The sequence below is a fragment of the Cannabis sativa genome, chromosome 6 (genome assembly GCF_029168945.1).
Source record: "Cannabis sativa cultivar Pink pepper isolate KNU-18-1 chromosome 6, ASM2916894v1, whole genome shotgun sequence".
Taxonomy (NCBI): Eukaryota; Viridiplantae; Streptophyta; class Magnoliopsida; order Rosales; family Cannabaceae; genus Cannabis; species Cannabis sativa.
The window spans coordinates 68,207,014-68,223,695 of NC_083606.1; the positions used below are offsets into that span (position 1 = coordinate 68,207,014).

The following is a 16,682-nucleotide window of genomic DNA, read 5'->3' on the forward strand; positions in this document are numbered from 1 at the left end:
GGAGAGAACGCTCCACCACATAACCTTATATCGCTTTAACAACTTACAATTTTACAATTTGTTCAGAGCCACATCATAGAGAGGAGCATTATCAAACACTTGTGTTATACAATGTTGGTCTAGACTATGTATTTAACCTTTGTGTCCTTGTTGGAAGATGCCTAAATGAAGTTATTTATTTCTTTGAAAGAAAAAAAAATTACTATATATATTAGAATATATCCATATGTTAATATTACCTAATAAATGTTTGATAAATAAATTCACAAACACTAAAAGAATAAATAAAAACATAAGATAGCTCAATTATAAAAACAAACACCAAGTCACCTTCATTACAACATTGTTCAGTAGTTCAAGACAAAGAAAAGTCATAGAAAGAAAATGGTAAGAAATCACTCCAATAGTGAATCAAGATATGCACGACGACGTTGATCATTCATTCTCATAAATATTCCACGCCATTCTGGATTCGCAACAAACTCACGTAATGCTTTGATGTATTTTCTGTCATCTAAATTCGGAATACCATCTAGAATATTTTGACAGTCTTCCACATTACATGAACTAGTGATATTGCTTGATTTTCCATTGATTATCTTCTCCCTTGTATCAATATACTTACCCATACTTTCACTTTGTACAAGTGATGCCTCAGTTTTAGCAGCTATACTTTTTGCAAGTTCCTCCATCACATGTTCAATGATAGAATTAGTCCCTTTGTTCTTTTTCTCCTTTGGTCTTGGTGCATCAAGTGGAACAGAAGTAGCTCGACGACGTACACCAGTAACTTCTTCTTCCTCTCCAAAATTTTCACCATCGCATTCAATACCATCATCAACATGTGCTCCAGTGTCAATATAATGCCGCTCTTGTTCATGTTCCTCAACTGAAATAGGTGGAGGTTGAGTGGAGGTGCAACTCATCCCACCGGTAGCTGTTGTGTTAGTGAATATTTCTCCAAGCATCTCATAATGTTGCAACCCTTTTTTTCGATATCTCTTTGCATTTGGATATTTCTATAAAATCAAAAACACATTAGTATGTAAAAAGCATTTCAAATAAACAAGTAATCAACAACACAACTATAACATAACTTTATTACCTTTAGATAAGCATCCCAAACTTCATCACTTGCTGTAACAGTACTTGTTTGAGAATCCCATTCCATTCCATTTTGTTCCAAAAGATGAGAAAATTCTCGATATGCCTTTCTCAACCGATTGAATTTTGATTTCAATTTATCTATTTTGTATCTCTTTCCAAATGTACTAAATATGTCATTTTCTATTTTTAGCCACCCTTTTTTGTCCAAGGTTCTAGTTTGCAATCCTTTTTTGGCCTCTTCATACAAGAGACTAATAAAATACGATTCAATAGCCTCAGGCCAAGAAGCATGATCCTCAAGGTCTAAATTTTTTGCATCCATCTAATCAAATTAACTTCGAGTCAAAAATAATACTTATAAAGTTTCATAAAAGTCATATAACTGTAATGCAAATCCAAATTTAAATATGTTAACAACAAAGATATAACAAGCATGCACAAATATTTTGAAAAACACTTTTAATGCCATTTTTTTTCTTTTTCTTTTTTTAAAAAAACATTCATTGACAGAGAACAAATGAGATATAGTGATGATATTAATGTTGAATACAATGTCGTCTATAAGTGAAATACAATGATGACAACGATTTTAAAATCATAGAATGAATTTTTTATACATTTATCAATTGTCTAATTGTTAGATCTTTTTTCTTTTTTTAAAAAAGATTGTTCAATTTCTGATATTTTTTTCATTATAACGTTTGTACTTTGTATAGAAGTGAGTACTTAACTTATTGTTTGATTAACGTTTTATGTATAGCAAATTTATTGAGCATGATAGTGATGATTACAAGTGAGACATAATGACACATCGACTTAAAATTTAGTGGTGCCTACAAATAAGATATCAAATAAGATATGTTGATAATAACGATTTTAAAATATAACTTTTTTACAAATTTATCAATTGTCTTTTTTCAAATCTCTATTTTTTGTGATGATTTTTCAATCTCAAATCTTTTCATCACTATAACATTCTATTCAATAAATGATTTATTAAAAAATTAAAATTAAAGTTAATTATTTAATATAATTTTATGACTTAATTAACACTAAACAAAATACAAGATGGAAGTTTTATTTCCTAGTTTATCAATAAACAACACACTATCTCAACGAGAGCAACTGTGAGATTCTAGAAATGGTTAGGAAAACATTAGAGCTTCTTATGAGACTACTTAGGATGGAAATATGTTAGGATCAATATATACTGACATGATATATCAGTCTACAAAATATATACTACCAAGTTAGAGAATTGTTTTCAAAAGAAAATATTTAGCAACTAACATATAAGTATACAAATATATATTGCAGACTAACATTTTCACTAAATTATAAAATCAAACAAATCAAACTTTAAAACCTATTACATAAAAAGTAATTCTCTAAAACTTTTTCTGTTGGCAAGATTACAGTTGCTTCCCTTTAAAAATTATTTACTGTTAAAACTAAGGACTTACTTCTTTTATTAAGAGGTTATCTATAAAATCTAACTTAGCACATTCTCTTAGTTAAGATTAGCAAATTTAAAACTTTTTGATGAGAAATGATCATTTGAGAGCTTTTGATTGTGATCTTAAAATGGTTTCTAGGATTGGTTAGAAAGAGGGTGGTTAGTGTTTGTGAGAGTGGTTAGTAGAAGAAGCCATTGTTATTTCTTATTCCATTGCTCAAGATATGGTGCTCAACGGAATAAAGTCTTATTGGTCATACCAATTCTTATTCTGTACTTTTCTTTTTGTTTTATGGGAAGTGTCGGATTAAGAGTGATTAACTTTGCGAAAAAATAAAACTACAACAGTTCAAACAGCTACAGCAAAATCAGAACAAAGAAACAAAACTAGCAACACACCAAGAACATGGACTCAAAGAAAACTAACAACAACAATCAAACAGAACTAGATGAAAACTAACACCAAAACCAGCAGCTAAACAGACAATTAACGAGATCAAAGTAGTCCCAATGGACAAAACTAGATAAATGTTCTGTACTTGGTAAATGAGAGACAAGTTCTTATTAAAGTCTCAAACTTTGTTCACAAATTAACTTGTCTACCTCAAGATGATTGACATAAAACCCCCCAACCCAAATTTAAAACCTTAGAAGCAGTGTTCTATAAGAGGAAAATAAAATATTTATCAATTAACATATCAGTATGCAAAATCTTGAATAAAACCCAAAATCAAATAACCAAACTATACTTTTTTTTTTTTTCCAAAATCAAATAATCAAATAACCCTTGGCTCCCAAGGCCACTCAGTTTCAAAATCTATGACAAACCCCACCTTCCTCAAGGTCTCTATGTTATTGATCTCAAACTGGAAAATGCTCAACGGATGAGGTGTTTATTAGCAGAGTTTTTAACAAAGAGGATGCTGATATAATTCTTCGAATCCCTTGTGGAGACAGACGATAAATGACACGATCATGTGGAACTACTCTACCTATTGTGAATATAATGTCGACGCAAGTACTAAAGTGGATGAAGAAGGTTGTTCTATTGCAGCTACTCAACTATTTAAAGCAGTGAAGACTACAAGCTCTTGGCGCAGAGCTTCTGGCCATCAAGCACGGGTTGCAGTTGGCCTCAAATATGGACCTCAGAAGCTATACTATTGATTCAGATTGCAAAGAGGTGGTGGACTTGGTCACTGACAATTGGAGAGGATGCTTTGACTATGATCCTATCATCTGTGATATCAAGCTTTTGCTGTCTAATCCTAGATGTAAAACTATTATTTTTTTCTGTTAGAGGGACAAACAATGTTGCTTATGTGATGCTTATGAAGAAAAACAGTGTCTAGTCCTTGTGTTGCAAGAACTGCTCTATTGGCAGACTTGCCATATTCAATGTAAGATTGCCTCGCTTAATTAATTGATCTTTTCTCAAAAATTAATAAACAATACTATTTTCCCAAATCAAACAATCCAAACTAAATGCTAACCCTATAAAATATTAGCACATTTATAGGGAGAGAAAGAAAAATGGCAGATGAGTAAATCTATATTAGTAATACCTTGTGTTAATGGCGGAGGAGTGTAAATCTGGAGCAAGTAGATTTGAAGCTTGATCTGAGGAGGAGGCCTGTCGAGTGGGAATCAGCGTCGAGGAGAGCTGAAGAGTTCGCCTGGTTTCGTTCTACGCTTTGTCGAGAAGAAGAGAGAACGAGAGCAGTGAGAAGAGGAGAAAAGAAAATGGGTTTTTAGGGTTTCGGAAAATAAAATCCAAAAACTGATTTTAAAAACAAGCGACCAATCACTGATTTTAAAAAGTTTGATTCAAATATATTACCAATCAAGAACTACTGGACTGGACTAGATTCCTTCATTCTGTCAATACGACGGCGTTTAGTAGTTGCGTGAGGATTGAGGTTGAGGATGATGAAGAACAAGAGAGGGTACGCGTGGGCAATATCAGCTGGGCTCAACGCTGCCTTAGCTGCCATATCCGCCAAGCTTTTTACCTCTGAGATTATCAGATATGGTTTGGTACTACTCTTCAACCTCACAATGTGGGCATCTTATGTCAACAGCCTTAGATCCCTCTCTTCTCTTCAAGCTACAGTCACCAATTTCGCTACCAACTTCCTCACATCTGGCCTTGCCGGGTACTTTTTGTTTGAAGAGCCATTGTCAATTCAGTGGTTTTCTGGTGCTTTGCTTATCGTAGTTGGGGTTCTCATCCTTAGTAAATCAAGTATTCACAACAACAAGGCCTTGAAGACAGAGTAAAGCTTAGCTAAGTGTAAATCTCTTTCTTTCTATCTTTTCTAAACTGAATATTAGACTTTGTTGACAATGGATAATGATTCTATATAAATCTGCCATTGCAATTTATTCATTTGTGTTATTGTTGGGGGAATTCTTACTGTTTGATATGTATGCAGTATTGGGATTATATCATATGCCTTTACAAAATTGTAGTAATCAGTGGTATTTGTTAGCTTTTGTTCTACAATTTCTGTATGTTTTCAATGAAGGGTTCTTCATTGCAGGGAATTGTGAGAGCTCCCATTGGATGATCAAATCAAAATTATTGTTTTAGCTTGTCTAAGAAGATAGTAGAAACATAAGAATTGAGAGAGATGGGAGAGTCTAGAGAGAATAAGAAATTCATATATTCTTCACACCAACCACAAAATATGTTCTTACACTAATAAACTACTAAACTAAAGAGTAATATTTGTTATTATTCTGTTCTTTAATATTGGTTTAAGACGGGGTGTTGTATCGGCTTGACTTAGCAAGTCTTGGAATGATGGTTGGTTCAAGAGTGAGATACAAGAGGGGTAGCTCAATGGTTAGGCATGTTGTTTACTCTCGTAAGGTTTGAGGTTCGAGTCCCTCTCCATAGCAATTGCTATAGTTTCCTGATCCCAAAATATTGTAGGGTTAAACGGGGATCCTAGTTTCAAAAAAATAGCTGTCACTCACGAGTACCAATTCCAGGACGATTTCTTCAAATTTTGAGTCCTTGACTTAATGATCATTTTCCCACTGATTTATAATTGTAAACAAGACACATAAATGGTCTTTTGTTTTGGTCCTTTTCGTTTGCAAGCTGAGAATATATGAGGTAAAATAAATTCTACACATAAATCATGGAAGAAAAAGTGAAGTTGTATCATTTATATCATTCTTGGAGACTTTACTTTTGGTCTCCAAGGAAAAATTTGTACATGGTTTTGGCATTTCTGCCTTTAAAAAATTGTAGTAATCTGTGGTATTGTTAGCAGTTATTCTACTATTTCTATCTACTCATAGTTAAACGCTTAAGCGAGAAACAAGTTCAATGAAGGCATCTTCATTGCAGGGAATCGTAAGAGCTCCCATTGGATGATCGAATCCAAACTCTTGTTCAGCTTGATTTAGCAAGTCTTGAAATGATGGCTGGTTCAAGAATGATATAGGGATTACAAATCTCTTCATTCTCTTCTCCCCAACATAAACTGCCAAGTACCCTTTTGGAACATCTTTTGTACTTGAGAAAGGCTTCTGAATGAGTTGCTTGGCATGAACTAAGCTAGCAAAGCGAAAACCCATTGTTGTAAATTTCTTCAAAGAAAGAAAAAAGTGGGGATGGAGTAAAGAAATCACAGGGAAAAAAGAAAAGTTTGATGGTTTAGAATGTGAGGGCTTGTGGTGCTAAGGAGCCTGTTTTGATGAGTATATATAACCAATAATGCTGTATGTAGGACAGATGAGACTCAAGAGTGAAGAGGCAATGGGGTCTGGTGAGGAGGCATTAGCCATTGGGCAATCACATGGTATTGTCTTCCTACTCATTATAATTTCATATTTCTTTTGAAAATTTCTTGCTCTTCAATTCCCAACCCCACCACAACACAGATCACAAAATTTGTATAAAGATGTCTAAGGCATGCCCCAATTTGAAGGGTCACACAAATATTTATTATAATTGAAACCAAAGCAGCTTTTGTTTAAAATCTTTATCTGCTCAGCCACTTGATTGTGGATATGGCACATGCCTAAGACATCTAATGGCAATTTTTATAATCTCTGTTGGTTTGGTGGGGCTTGGAAAGAAGAGCAAGAAAATTGCAGAGAAAAAAGGAATTGGTATTTGTTTGAACCAATAAAGATGAGTAGGAAGACAATACCATGTGATTGCACATGAACTATAGCCTCTCACTAGACCCCATAGCATACAATCCACCTAGTTTGCTCTATAGTCTCTTCACCATTCATTTCAAAGTGATTCATATATCTATGTCCTACATATCCTATCAAGGGTATTATTGATTATAAATACATACAAGACTAGGATCACTACCATCCCAACTCCTCAAATTCCCAAGTAACAAGCTGATTTCCTAGCAAGTTTTCTAAAACATCTTGCTCGTTGTTTCTTCTTCATTGTTCCTTTAGACACTGCAATTATTACAATCATGGGTTTCAGATTTGCTAGCTTAGTTCATGCCAAGCAACTCATCCAGAGGCCTTTTTCAAGCACAAAAGTTATTCCGAAAGGATATTTAGCAGTGTATGTGGGTGGTGAAAGCAGATTGAATAGATTTGTGATTCCTGTGGCATACTTGAACCAACCTTCATTCCAAGACTTTCTAAGTCAAGCTGAAGAGAAGTTCGGATTCGACCATCCAATGGGAGCTCTTACAATTCCGTGCTCTGAAGATTCCTTCATCGATCTAATTTCTCGCTTAAGCTCCTAGTCATATGAATTTAAACACCAATAGATGATAAAAACCACTAACCAAATTTAATGTCAACAATTTTTTAGGCAGACAGACAATGCCTATATTTCTTGTAAATATTTTTTCCTTGGGATTTAACAAATACATGTTGTCCCCAAGAATGATACAAATGAATATTAAGAAATCTTCTTCTATGAGTTTTATGTGATTGGAACCTTTTTTTTCTTAAGATTCTCATATAGAATCCTTGTGCATCCTTGGTCTTCATTCTTTTTGGCCTTTTTAAAACCAAAATATTGCAGTACAAATTAAATTCTTGAGGCGTTTGGTTGGGAGGAATGAAAATATAGGAATAAGAATGGGAATGGGAATAGGAATAGGATAGGAATGGAATGAAATTTAAAATACACAAAAAAAAAAAAATTAATAAAAAAATAATTAATTTGTTTTTTCTTGTTACATTGGAATGGTCATTCCTTTCTTTTTAAAATGGAATAGGCATTCCACCAAAATGGTGGAAAGAGCATTCCATTGGAATGCCATTCCAATACTTTAAAATGCAACCAAACAAAGGAATGGAATGAAAATTATTTCCTTTCCATTCCATTCCATTTTATTACCTCCAACAAAACGCCACCTAAGTTCTAAGAAATTGATTGTATCTGTCATTGTTTATGTATAGCAAGAATACAAGATACAATTTTCGATACATCAAAGCACAAAGTTACTCAAAAGTCGAAATGGTATATTATTTGGTCTTTGACTTGAGAATTAAACTCTATTAAAAAAAGTTTGTGTCTTTATTTGAGGAGCTTATCAGGTATATGATCAACAAAAGAAAATTATTCAAATTTTGATGAACTTACTTCACTCATTCAGTATAAAAAGTTGAGTCATTTCAAGGATGATTCCTTTGTATTTTTATAGGGTATGACTAATTATTCTAAGTTCTTATCAGATAAAGGACAATGGGTTTTGAGTATGGTATGGTACATATTATTTGATAGAATAGATGAAGACATAAATCTTTCTAAAGAGTAAAGATACCATTTTAATATATCCAATGAAAGGATAAAACATGTAGACTCAAATGAGCAAATTCTGTACATAAATGTAACTTTCCCAAGTAATCAAACAATTTCCTTTTTATGGTCAAAGTATATGATTTACAAAATTGTTTCCGTACTAAATTATGTTAGTTCTTCTATGATTTAAAATCAATTCAACCGCGAAGTGAGATCAATAAAGATGTCTTATGTGCAAGGAATTGTGAGTCCTCCCATCGAATGTTGATGTCCCCGAATTCTTATTCAGCCATGCTTAGCAATTCTTGAAATGCAAGCTCACTTAGGTACGAAAGAGTACTAAATAACGGTTTCTTTTTCTCTGCTCCTTTTGAAATGATCTTGGACTTCACATCAGCATCTTTATTGCCCGAAAAGTGATCTTTCTAGAGCCTTCTTAGACTGAACAAAACCAGGAAATGCAAAAGCCATGCTGATCTTCCTATGTATTTTATTGACTATTTCCTTAATAAGTAATGCTTATCTTTAGAAGTTTAAGCGAGAAAGGGTTCTTCATTGCAGGAAATTGTGAGAGCTTCAATTGGATGATCAAATCCAAATTCTTGTTTGAACTTGTCATACGACCTTCTATTGTATCAAGAATAGCCAAACATTGTGTTGACTTACTCCATAACTAAGAAGACGAAAAATTTAGAAACACAAAGAATTGAGAGAGGGAGGAGAGTCTAGAGAGTATTGGTAAAAGTGAGCCAATAATTCTATTTCACAAGAATAAACTACTAAATTAAAGAGTAATACACATTTTGCAATGTAGAGCTAATATTAGTGTATCAGCTTGACTTAGCAAGCCAATAGTTATATATGAACAGATGTTTTCGTGAGTACATTTACCAATATGAGGAAGATTTCTTCAAATTTTGAGTCATTGACTTAATGATCATTTTCCCACTAATTTATAATTGTAAACAAGACACATAAATGGTCTTTTGTTTAGGTCCTTTTCCCTTGCAAGCTGAGAATATATGAGGTAAAAAATAAATTCTACACATAAATCAGGGAAGAAAAAGTGAAGTTGTATCATTTATATCATTCTTGGAGACTTTACTTTTGGTCTCCAAGGAAAAATTGTGTACATGGTATTGGCATTTATGCTTTACAAAATTGTAGTAATCAGTGGAATTGTTAGCTGTTATTCTACGATTTCTATCTACTCATTGTTAAACGCTTAAGTGAGAAACAAGTTCGATGAAGGCATCTTCATTGCAGGGAATCGTAAGAGCTCCCATTGGATGATCGTATCCAAACTCTTTTTCAGCTTGACTTAGCAAGTCTTGAAATGATGGATGGTTCAAGAATGATATAGGGATTACAAATCTCGTCATTCTCTTCTCCCCAACATAAACTGCCAAGTACCCTTTTGGAACATCTTTTGTACTTGAGAAAGGCTTCTGAATGAGTTGCTTGGCATGAACTAAGCTACCAAAACGAAAACCCATTGTTGTAAACTTCTTCAAAGAAAGAAAAAAGTGGGGGATGGAGTAAAGAGATCACAAAGAAGAAAGACAAGTCTGATAGCTTAGAATGTGAGGGCTTGTGGTGCTAAGGAACCTGTTTTGATGAGTATATATAACCAATAATGCTGTAGGACAGATGAGACTCAAGAGTCAAGAGTCAATGGGGTCTGGTGAGGAGGCATTAGCCATTGGGCAATCACATGGTACTGTCCTCCTACTCATCACAATTTCATATTTCTTTGAATATTTCTTGCTCTTCAATTCCCAACCCCACCAGCCACCACACCAACACAGATCACATAATTTGTGTAAAGATGTCTAAGGCATGCCCCAATTTGAAGGGCCACACAAATATTTATAATTGAAATCAAATCAGCTTTTGACTAAAATCTTGATCTGCTCATCCAATTGATCATATCAGTACCAGCTGTACAACTTGTACTGCTATTGCCTATCTTATTAGTGGCACAGAACTTTATAGCTTATTCCTATTATTTCATTTAGTGGGAAAATACAGAAAATAATATTTACCTGAAAAGTACTTTTGATAAGTTCATTTGAATGATTAAATCAAATCACACTGATTTTGTTTCTTAGTTCAGGAGATCCGTTTGTTTATCATATTAGAGATAGAAAAAATAAAATAAGAAACCTTACAAGAAAAGGGAAGGCTTGTTCTGCTTTTGAATTTAATCCTTATCATAAATAATGTCATAAAGTATAGTTCAAAACCACAAAGTTAAACATCACATAGAATTTTCTTTCTACTCTATACATGGAAAAGTTGTTTTTCTTTTACGTTAGAAATAGTAACACACTAGTGGGTGACTGATATCCATATACACATTGATTAATTTGAAAATCAGTTAGACCATAAATGGCATGGATTCATGGATAAGAGCCACTCATAGTGTTTAGAATAACATATGGCCTACTCAAAACCCACAAAACTTTTGGTCATTTCCTCCAACTCAAGGGTGGGTTATATTGTGATTAGAAGCACCAACCATGTGATGTTGTTTTGTAATATTAACACAGCAGCAAATAAGCTTTATCAAGTATTCCTTTAGAAACTTAAAAATTATAACAATAAATTACAGAGTGTAAATTTGATTAATAATTATCATTCATAATCCGAAAGTGACTGAATTGTCAAGTAAAGAAAGAAATTATTGCCAAATTACTGCAGCATTTCAAGAGTCCTGAAGATTAAAACATGTTGACATGAATAAAAGTTAATTGGACAGAAATGGAAAATTCATTGTTTATAGTATTATGTAATCATGTTTCATAACATCCTCATTCTGGGAGCCATAATTAACTCCTCAAGAAAAAGAGAATAAAAAATCTTACATGGAAAAAATGTTCTATATTGTATGGACATTGTTCACTTTACAAAATTGTTGTAATGAATGTGCCTAATGTTGTTGAGTCTCATGAAGCATTACATCGACAAACACATGTTGTGTGCAGGGAATTGTTAGGCCTCCCATCGGATGATCATATCCATATTCTTCTTCAGCTTGAGTAAGCAACTCTTGAAACAAAGGTTGGCTCAAGAATGAGACAGGAACAACAAACCGCTTCTTTTCATTCTCTCCAACATAAACTGCCAAATGTCCTTTAGGAATATCTACTGCCATTGAGGCTTCTTTGTTTGAATTATTGGAAAAAGATCGTCGAAGCAACTTCTTAGCTGGAACTATGCTTGGCACACGGAAACCCATAGTGATCGATGTATGTAGAGAACTTATTAAGAACAAGAATAGTTGAAAATAAAGAATGGAGAGAAGAACTCAAAGGAAGTAGAAAAGCTTTGGTTATGCTTGATGTGGTTTAGCTTGCAATGCTATGCTTATTTATATTTGAACAAGTAGAATAAGGATGTGTTGTGTTGATTTGAATGAGTGGTTGATAGAGTGAGTTAGGCTTATGAAGTGGGGTAGTGATATCATCACATCACATGGTATTGTCTTACAACTCTTCTTTATTATCAATTTAATGAAGGAGACACCATCTCCATTGCAAGGACTTTGATGTTGCTTTGGACCTAAACATGTTTATTGCTAACGACTATCTTTGAATGACTCTGTAACATCCAACTTAAGCTCATAGGCATTTGGACGTGGTTTATTGAGAAACATTATCTTAGCATACATAATCACATGTAATGTCTAAACATGAAGATAATGCAAAATAATGATTTTGATTGCACAGTTGCAAACCCAATCACGTTTTTTTTTTTTAGTTTTTTATCACTAGTCAATATTTAAATAGTTGGTTCATTTTGTCAATTATCACAGCCAAAAAAAAAAAAGTATATCACATAAATTATTAAGAACAATTTAAGTTAAAGGTTCAAGGTTCAATTATTAAGAACATATATATATATATAATTTTGAAAATGATTAAATAATCTTATAAGTATTTGACTCAAAATATGGTCAAAAAGAAAGAAAGAAAACTTAATAAAAATGTAGACTCATTCTACAATTAAATTTAATATTGAAATTGGCATGACTCCAATACTTCAGTGTAAAGTTCTTCAATATATTTTGTCCTTGATCTATATTTTTATCCAACAACTTATAAATTTGAAACAATAGAATAGGATATGGGCAAGAAAATAAACATCAACCAATAGAATTGAATGAAGAAAAAGTGTTGTAGTATTGATTTTTATCGATCTTAGGGACATTCTTAACTTTTGGTCCCCAAGGAAAAATATTTACATAGTATTGGCAATGTCTGCCTTACAAAATTGTAACAATAATTTTTGTTAGAGACTGTCAATAATCTTCATTGCAGGGAATTGTAAGAGCTCTTACAATACCCTGCTCTGAAGATGCCTTCATCGATCTTATTTCTCGCTTAAGCTCCTAACCATATGAAATTAGACATTAATACATCATAGCAACAGCTAACCAAATTTAATGTTTACAATTTTTTAGGCAGACAAATGCCTATATTTCTTGTAAATATTTTTCCCTTGGGATTTAACAAATAAATGTTGTCCCCAAGAATGATACAAATGAATATTAAGAAATTTTATTACATGAATTTTATGTGATTGGTGTTTGGAACTTCTTTTTTTTTTAAGATTCTGATCTAGAATCCTTGTGCACCCTTGGTCTTCATTCTTTTTTGGCACTTTTAAAACAAAAATATTGCAGAACAAATTAAATTCTTGACATGGAATATGTATAATCAGCAATATACATAGGACAGTCAAACTTAAGTACTAAGAAATTGAGTGCATCTGTCATTGCTTATCATAGTTGGGGTTCTAATCCTTAGTAATTCAAGTATTCACAACAACAAGGCCTTGAAGACTGAGTAAAGCTTAGCTAACTGTACATCTCTTTCTTTATTTCTTTCTTTTCCAAACTGAATTTTACAAAATAAATGCAGCTTTTTATGTGGTTTTGGTTGATTTAGACTTTGTGGACAATGGATAATGATACTTATCATTAGAAGTTTCAAGAGAGAAACGAGTTCAATGAAGGGTTCTTCATTGCAAGGAATTTTGAGAGCTCCATTGAATGATCAAATCCAAATTCTTTTTTCAGCTTCCCTTAGCAAGTATTGGAATGATGGCTGGTTCAAGAATTATATGTAAACAGATGTTATTCATGAGTAGACTGCCCAATTTGAGGACGATTTATTTAATTTTGTGTCCTTGAATTAATGGTCATTTTCCCACTCATTTATAATTGTAAACAACATACATTTGTTTTAGTCCTTTTCATTTTTGCAAGCTGAGCTGCTATTCATGTAATTGTAGAATCAAAACTGGACTATGGATAAAGATTCTATATCAAAATATATCAGAAGAAAATAAATTCTACACATAAATCAGGGAAGAAAAAGTTAAGTTGTATCATTTATATCATTCTTGGAGACTTTACTTTTGGTCTCCAAGGAAAAATTTGTACATGGTTTTGGCATTTATGCCTTTAAAAATTTGTAGTAATCAGTGGTATTGTTAGCAGTTATTCTACTCATTGTTAAGCGCTTAAGTGAGAAACAAGTTCGACGAAGGCCTCTTCATTGCAGGGAATCGTAAGAGCTCCCATTGGATGATCAAATCCAAACTCTTGTTCAGCTTGACTTAGCAAGTCTTGGAATGATGGCTGGTTCAAGAATGATATAGGGATTACAAATCTCTTCATTCTCATCTCCCCAACATAAACTGCCAAGTACCCTTTTGGTACATCTTTTGTACTTGAGAAAGGCTTCTGAATGAGTTGCTTGGCATGAACTAAGCTAGCAAAGCGAAAACCCATTGTTGTAAAGTTCTTCAAAGAAAGAAAAAATCACAGGGAAGAAAGAAAAGTTTGATGGTTTAGAATGTGATGGCTTGTGGTGCTAAGGAACCTGTTTTGATGAGTATATATAACCAATAATGGAGACTCAAGAGTCAATGGGGTCTGGTGAGAAGGCATTAGCCATTGGGCAATCACATGGTACTGTCTTCCTACTCATCACAATTTCATATTTCCTTGAATATTTCTTGCTCTTCAATTCCCAACCCCACCACGCCAGCACAGATCACAAAATTTGTATAAAAATGTCTAAGGCATGCCCCAATTTGAAGGGTCACACAAATATTTATAATTGAAACCAAAGCAGCTTTTGTTTAAAATCTTTATCTGCTCATCCAATTGATCATATCAGTACCAGCTGTACAACTTGTACTGCCATTCCTTTTATTTTCATTCAATGGGAAAATACACAGAAATTAACATTTATCTGAGAAGTATATTTTATCCTGAAAAAGAAAGAAGATTCAAAATCAGTAAACTACTTATGATAGTTGATTTGAACGATTAAATCAAATCACACTAATTTTGTCTCTTAGTTCAGTAGATCCATTTATTTATCATATTAGAGAAAGAAAAAGTAAAATAAGAAAACTTAGGCTTGTTCTGCTCTTGAATATAATCCTAAATATCATAAATAGTAATATATGATATGAAGAATAGTTCAAAACCACAAGTTAAGCATCAACAGGGACTTTTGTTTCTACATTTGTTCATGGAAATTTTATTTTTCTTTTACATTGAATATCGTAACACACTAATTTTTACTTAATTTCTAAGTGACTGATGTCCATATACATTGATTAATTTAAAAATCAATTAGACCATAAATCAATTGAAGGGGTAATTTTGTTTTGTAATATTAACACAGCAACAGATAAGCTTTAGTAAATAGTAAGTATTCTTCTACAAACTTGATAATTATAACCAATAAATCATTATTCACCATATAAATTTGATTAGTAATTATTATTCATAATCCGAAAGTGACTAAATTGTCAAGTAACATTTTTTTTTTTTGCCAAATTACTGCAGAATTTTAAGAGTCCTTAAGATTAAAGCATGTTGAGATGAATAAAAGTGAATTGGGCAGAAATTAATAACAAAATCTTGAAAGAAATAGAAAATTCATTGTTTGTAGTATTCTGTAATCATGTTCCATAACATCCTCATTAATTCTGGGAGCCATAATTAACTCCTCAAGAAAAAGAGAATAAAAAAAATCTAAAATGAAAAAATGTTCTATATTGTATGGACATTCTTCACTTTACAAAAATGTTGCAATGAATGTGCCTAATTTTGTTGAGTCTCATGAAGCATTCAGATTGGAGATGACATCGACAAACACATGTTGTGTGCATGGAATTGTTAGGCCTCCCATTGGATGATCGTATCCATATTCTTCTTCAGCTTGAATAAGCAACTCTTGAAACAAAGGTTGGCTCAAGAATGAGACAGGAACAACAAACCGCTTCTTTTCATTCTCGCCAACATAAACTGCCAAATGTCCTTTAGGAACATCTACTGCCATTGAGGCTTCTTTGTTTGAATTATTGGAGAAAGATCGTCGAAGCAATTTCTTCGCTGGAACTATGCTTGGCACACGGAACCCCATAGTGATGGATGAATGTAGAGAAAGAACAAAAATAGTTGAGAATAAAGAATGGAGAGAAGAAAAAGGAAGTAGAAAAGCTTTGGCTATGCTTGATGTGGTTTAGCTTGCAGTGTTATGCTTATTTATATTTGAAACAAGTAGAATAAGGATATCTTGTGTTGGTTTGAATGAGTGGTTGATAGAGTCAGTTAGGCTAATGAAGTGGGGTAGTGATATCATCACATCACATGGTATTGTCTTACAACTCTTTCCTTTATCAGTTTAATGAAGACTCTTGATAGGATTGGATATATGTAGTGTAGATGGGTTCTGTTGAAAGGAATAGTCCTTTACAAATCACATGCTATTGCCTTTCCTACTCATCAATGCTTATGTTTTATGTTCTCATAATTGTGTGGTCAAAAGCCTTCATATCCAGCTTGTTGAAAAGAAAACAGATTGTTACTATTTAAAAAAAAAAAATTAAATAAGAAAAGAGTACAGATTGTTACTTTAGGTTGTACTAGCTTCACTAGAATCACAGAACATGGGAAGCTTACATTTTGTTCATTATTTTTGTTTCTGTATTTAATGCTTAGATCTTTCATCTATTTGTGAACACATAAAATGTCCAAGACATGTCTCCTATTGCATGGGGCCACATATATTAATTGTCATTATCAGCTTGGCTGTCATTGCCCATTTACTGGATAACAAATAAGATTTATAATATTGCATCATAAAATTTTGTAGGATCAGATAAAGAAATCACATTACTGATTGTTTCAGTTTTGGTTTGGTGGGGTTGAGAAAGAAGAGCAAGAAAATTGCAGAGAAAAAGGGAATTAGTATTGTATTTGAATCAATAAAGATGAGTAGGAAGACAATACCATGTGATTGCACAAGAACTATATGCCTCTCACTAGACCCCATAGCTTACAAT

The 16,682-nt window shown here is 32.9% G+C and overlaps 7 protein-coding genes across 7 annotated transcripts; 2 read left to right on the forward strand and 5 right to left on the reverse strand.

Moving 5' to 3' along the window:
* Positions 1-281: 281 nt before the first annotated feature.
* Positions 282-4,250, reverse strand: LOC115695777 (uncharacterized). Its single transcript, XM_030622855.2, has 3 exons — positions 4,129-4,250; positions 1,106-1,429; positions 282-1,019 (listed from the first exon to the last, which is right to left on the reverse strand). Exons 2-3 carry the CDS (start codon positions 1,427-1,429, stop codon positions 396-398), a joined length of 948 nt encoding a protein of 315 aa, XP_030478715.1. The 5' UTR covers positions 4,129-4,250; the 3' UTR covers positions 282-395.
* A 239-nt stretch (positions 4,251-4,489) lies between these two features.
* Positions 4,490-5,038, forward strand: LOC115695778 (uncharacterized). The gene has a single exon (XM_030622856.2). It carries the CDS (start codon positions 4,490-4,492, stop codon positions 4,841-4,843), a length of 354 nt encoding a protein of 117 aa, XP_030478716.2. The 3' UTR covers positions 4,844-5,038.
* Positions 5,039-5,713: 675 nt separating this feature from the next.
* Positions 5,714-6,154, reverse strand: LOC115695783 (auxin-induced protein 15A-like). Its single transcript, XM_030622861.2, has one exon. The coding sequence runs from the start codon at positions 6,152-6,154 to the stop codon at positions 5,876-5,878; it is 279 nt and encodes a 92-aa protein (XP_030478721.1). The 3' UTR covers positions 5,714-5,875.
* A 139-nt stretch (positions 6,155-6,293) lies between these two features.
* LOC133039368 (auxin-responsive protein SAUR24-like) lies at positions 6,294-7,302 on the forward strand. The gene is made up of 2 exons (XM_061118249.1): positions 6,294-6,378; positions 7,001-7,302. Exons 1-2 carry the CDS (start codon positions 6,294-6,296, stop codon positions 7,300-7,302), a joined length of 387 nt encoding a protein of 128 aa, XP_060974232.1.
* A 3,766-nt stretch (positions 7,303-11,068) lies between these two features.
* Positions 11,069-11,892, reverse strand: LOC115695780 (auxin-induced protein X15-like). Its single transcript, XM_030622858.2, has one exon. It carries the CDS (start codon positions 11,548-11,550, stop codon positions 11,242-11,244), a length of 309 nt encoding a protein of 102 aa, XP_030478718.2. The 5' UTR covers positions 11,551-11,892; the 3' UTR covers positions 11,069-11,241.
* A 1,786-nt stretch (positions 11,893-13,678) lies between these two features.
* LOC133038899 (auxin-induced protein 15A-like) lies at positions 13,679-14,336 on the reverse strand. The gene has a single exon (XM_061117489.1). The coding sequence runs from the start codon at positions 14,107-14,109 to the stop codon at positions 13,831-13,833; it is 279 nt and encodes a 92-aa protein (XP_060973472.1). The 5' UTR covers positions 14,110-14,336; the 3' UTR covers positions 13,679-13,830.
* A 919-nt stretch (positions 14,337-15,255) lies between these two features.
* Positions 15,256-16,010, reverse strand: LOC115695779 (auxin-induced protein 15A-like). Its single transcript, XM_030622857.2, has one exon. The coding sequence runs from the start codon at positions 15,758-15,760 to the stop codon at positions 15,455-15,457; it is 306 nt and encodes a 101-aa protein (XP_030478717.2). The 5' UTR covers positions 15,761-16,010; the 3' UTR covers positions 15,256-15,454.
* Between the last annotated feature and the right edge of the window lie 672 nt (positions 16,011-16,682).

Coding starts and splice junctions, on each gene's coding strand:
- LOC133039368 (XM_061118249.1), top strand. CDS start 6,294: ATGCTGTATGTAGGACAGATGAGACTCAAGAGTGAAGAGGCAATGGGG. Junction 6,379..7,000: donor AGCCATTGGGCAATCACATG/GTATTGTCTTCC, acceptor TTGTTCCTTTAG/ACACTGCAATTATTACAATC.
- LOC115695778 (XM_030622856.2), top strand. CDS start 4,490: ATGATGAAGAACAAGAGAGGGTACGCGTGGGCAATATCAGCTGGGCTC.
- LOC133038899 (XM_061117489.1), bottom strand. CDS start 14,109: ATGGGTTTTCGCTTTGCTAGCTTAGTTCATGCCAAGCAACTCATTCAG.
- LOC115695777 (XM_030622855.2), bottom strand. CDS start 1,429: ATGGATGCAAAAAATTTAGACCTTGAGGATCATGCTTCTTGGCCTGAG. Junction 1,020..1,105: donor TTTGGGATGCTTATCTAAAG/GTAATAAAGTTA, acceptor TTGATTTTATAG/AAATATCCAAATGCAAAGAG.
- LOC115695780 (XM_030622858.2), bottom strand. CDS start 11,550: ATGGGTTTCCGTGTGCCAAGCATAGTTCCAGCTAAGAAGTTGCTTCGA.
- LOC115695783 (XM_030622861.2), bottom strand. CDS start 6,154: ATGGGTTTTCGCTTTGCTAGCTTAGTTCATGCCAAGCAACTCATTCAG.
- LOC115695779 (XM_030622857.2), bottom strand. CDS start 15,760: ATGGGGTTCCGTGTGCCAAGCATAGTTCCAGCGAAGAAATTGCTTCGA.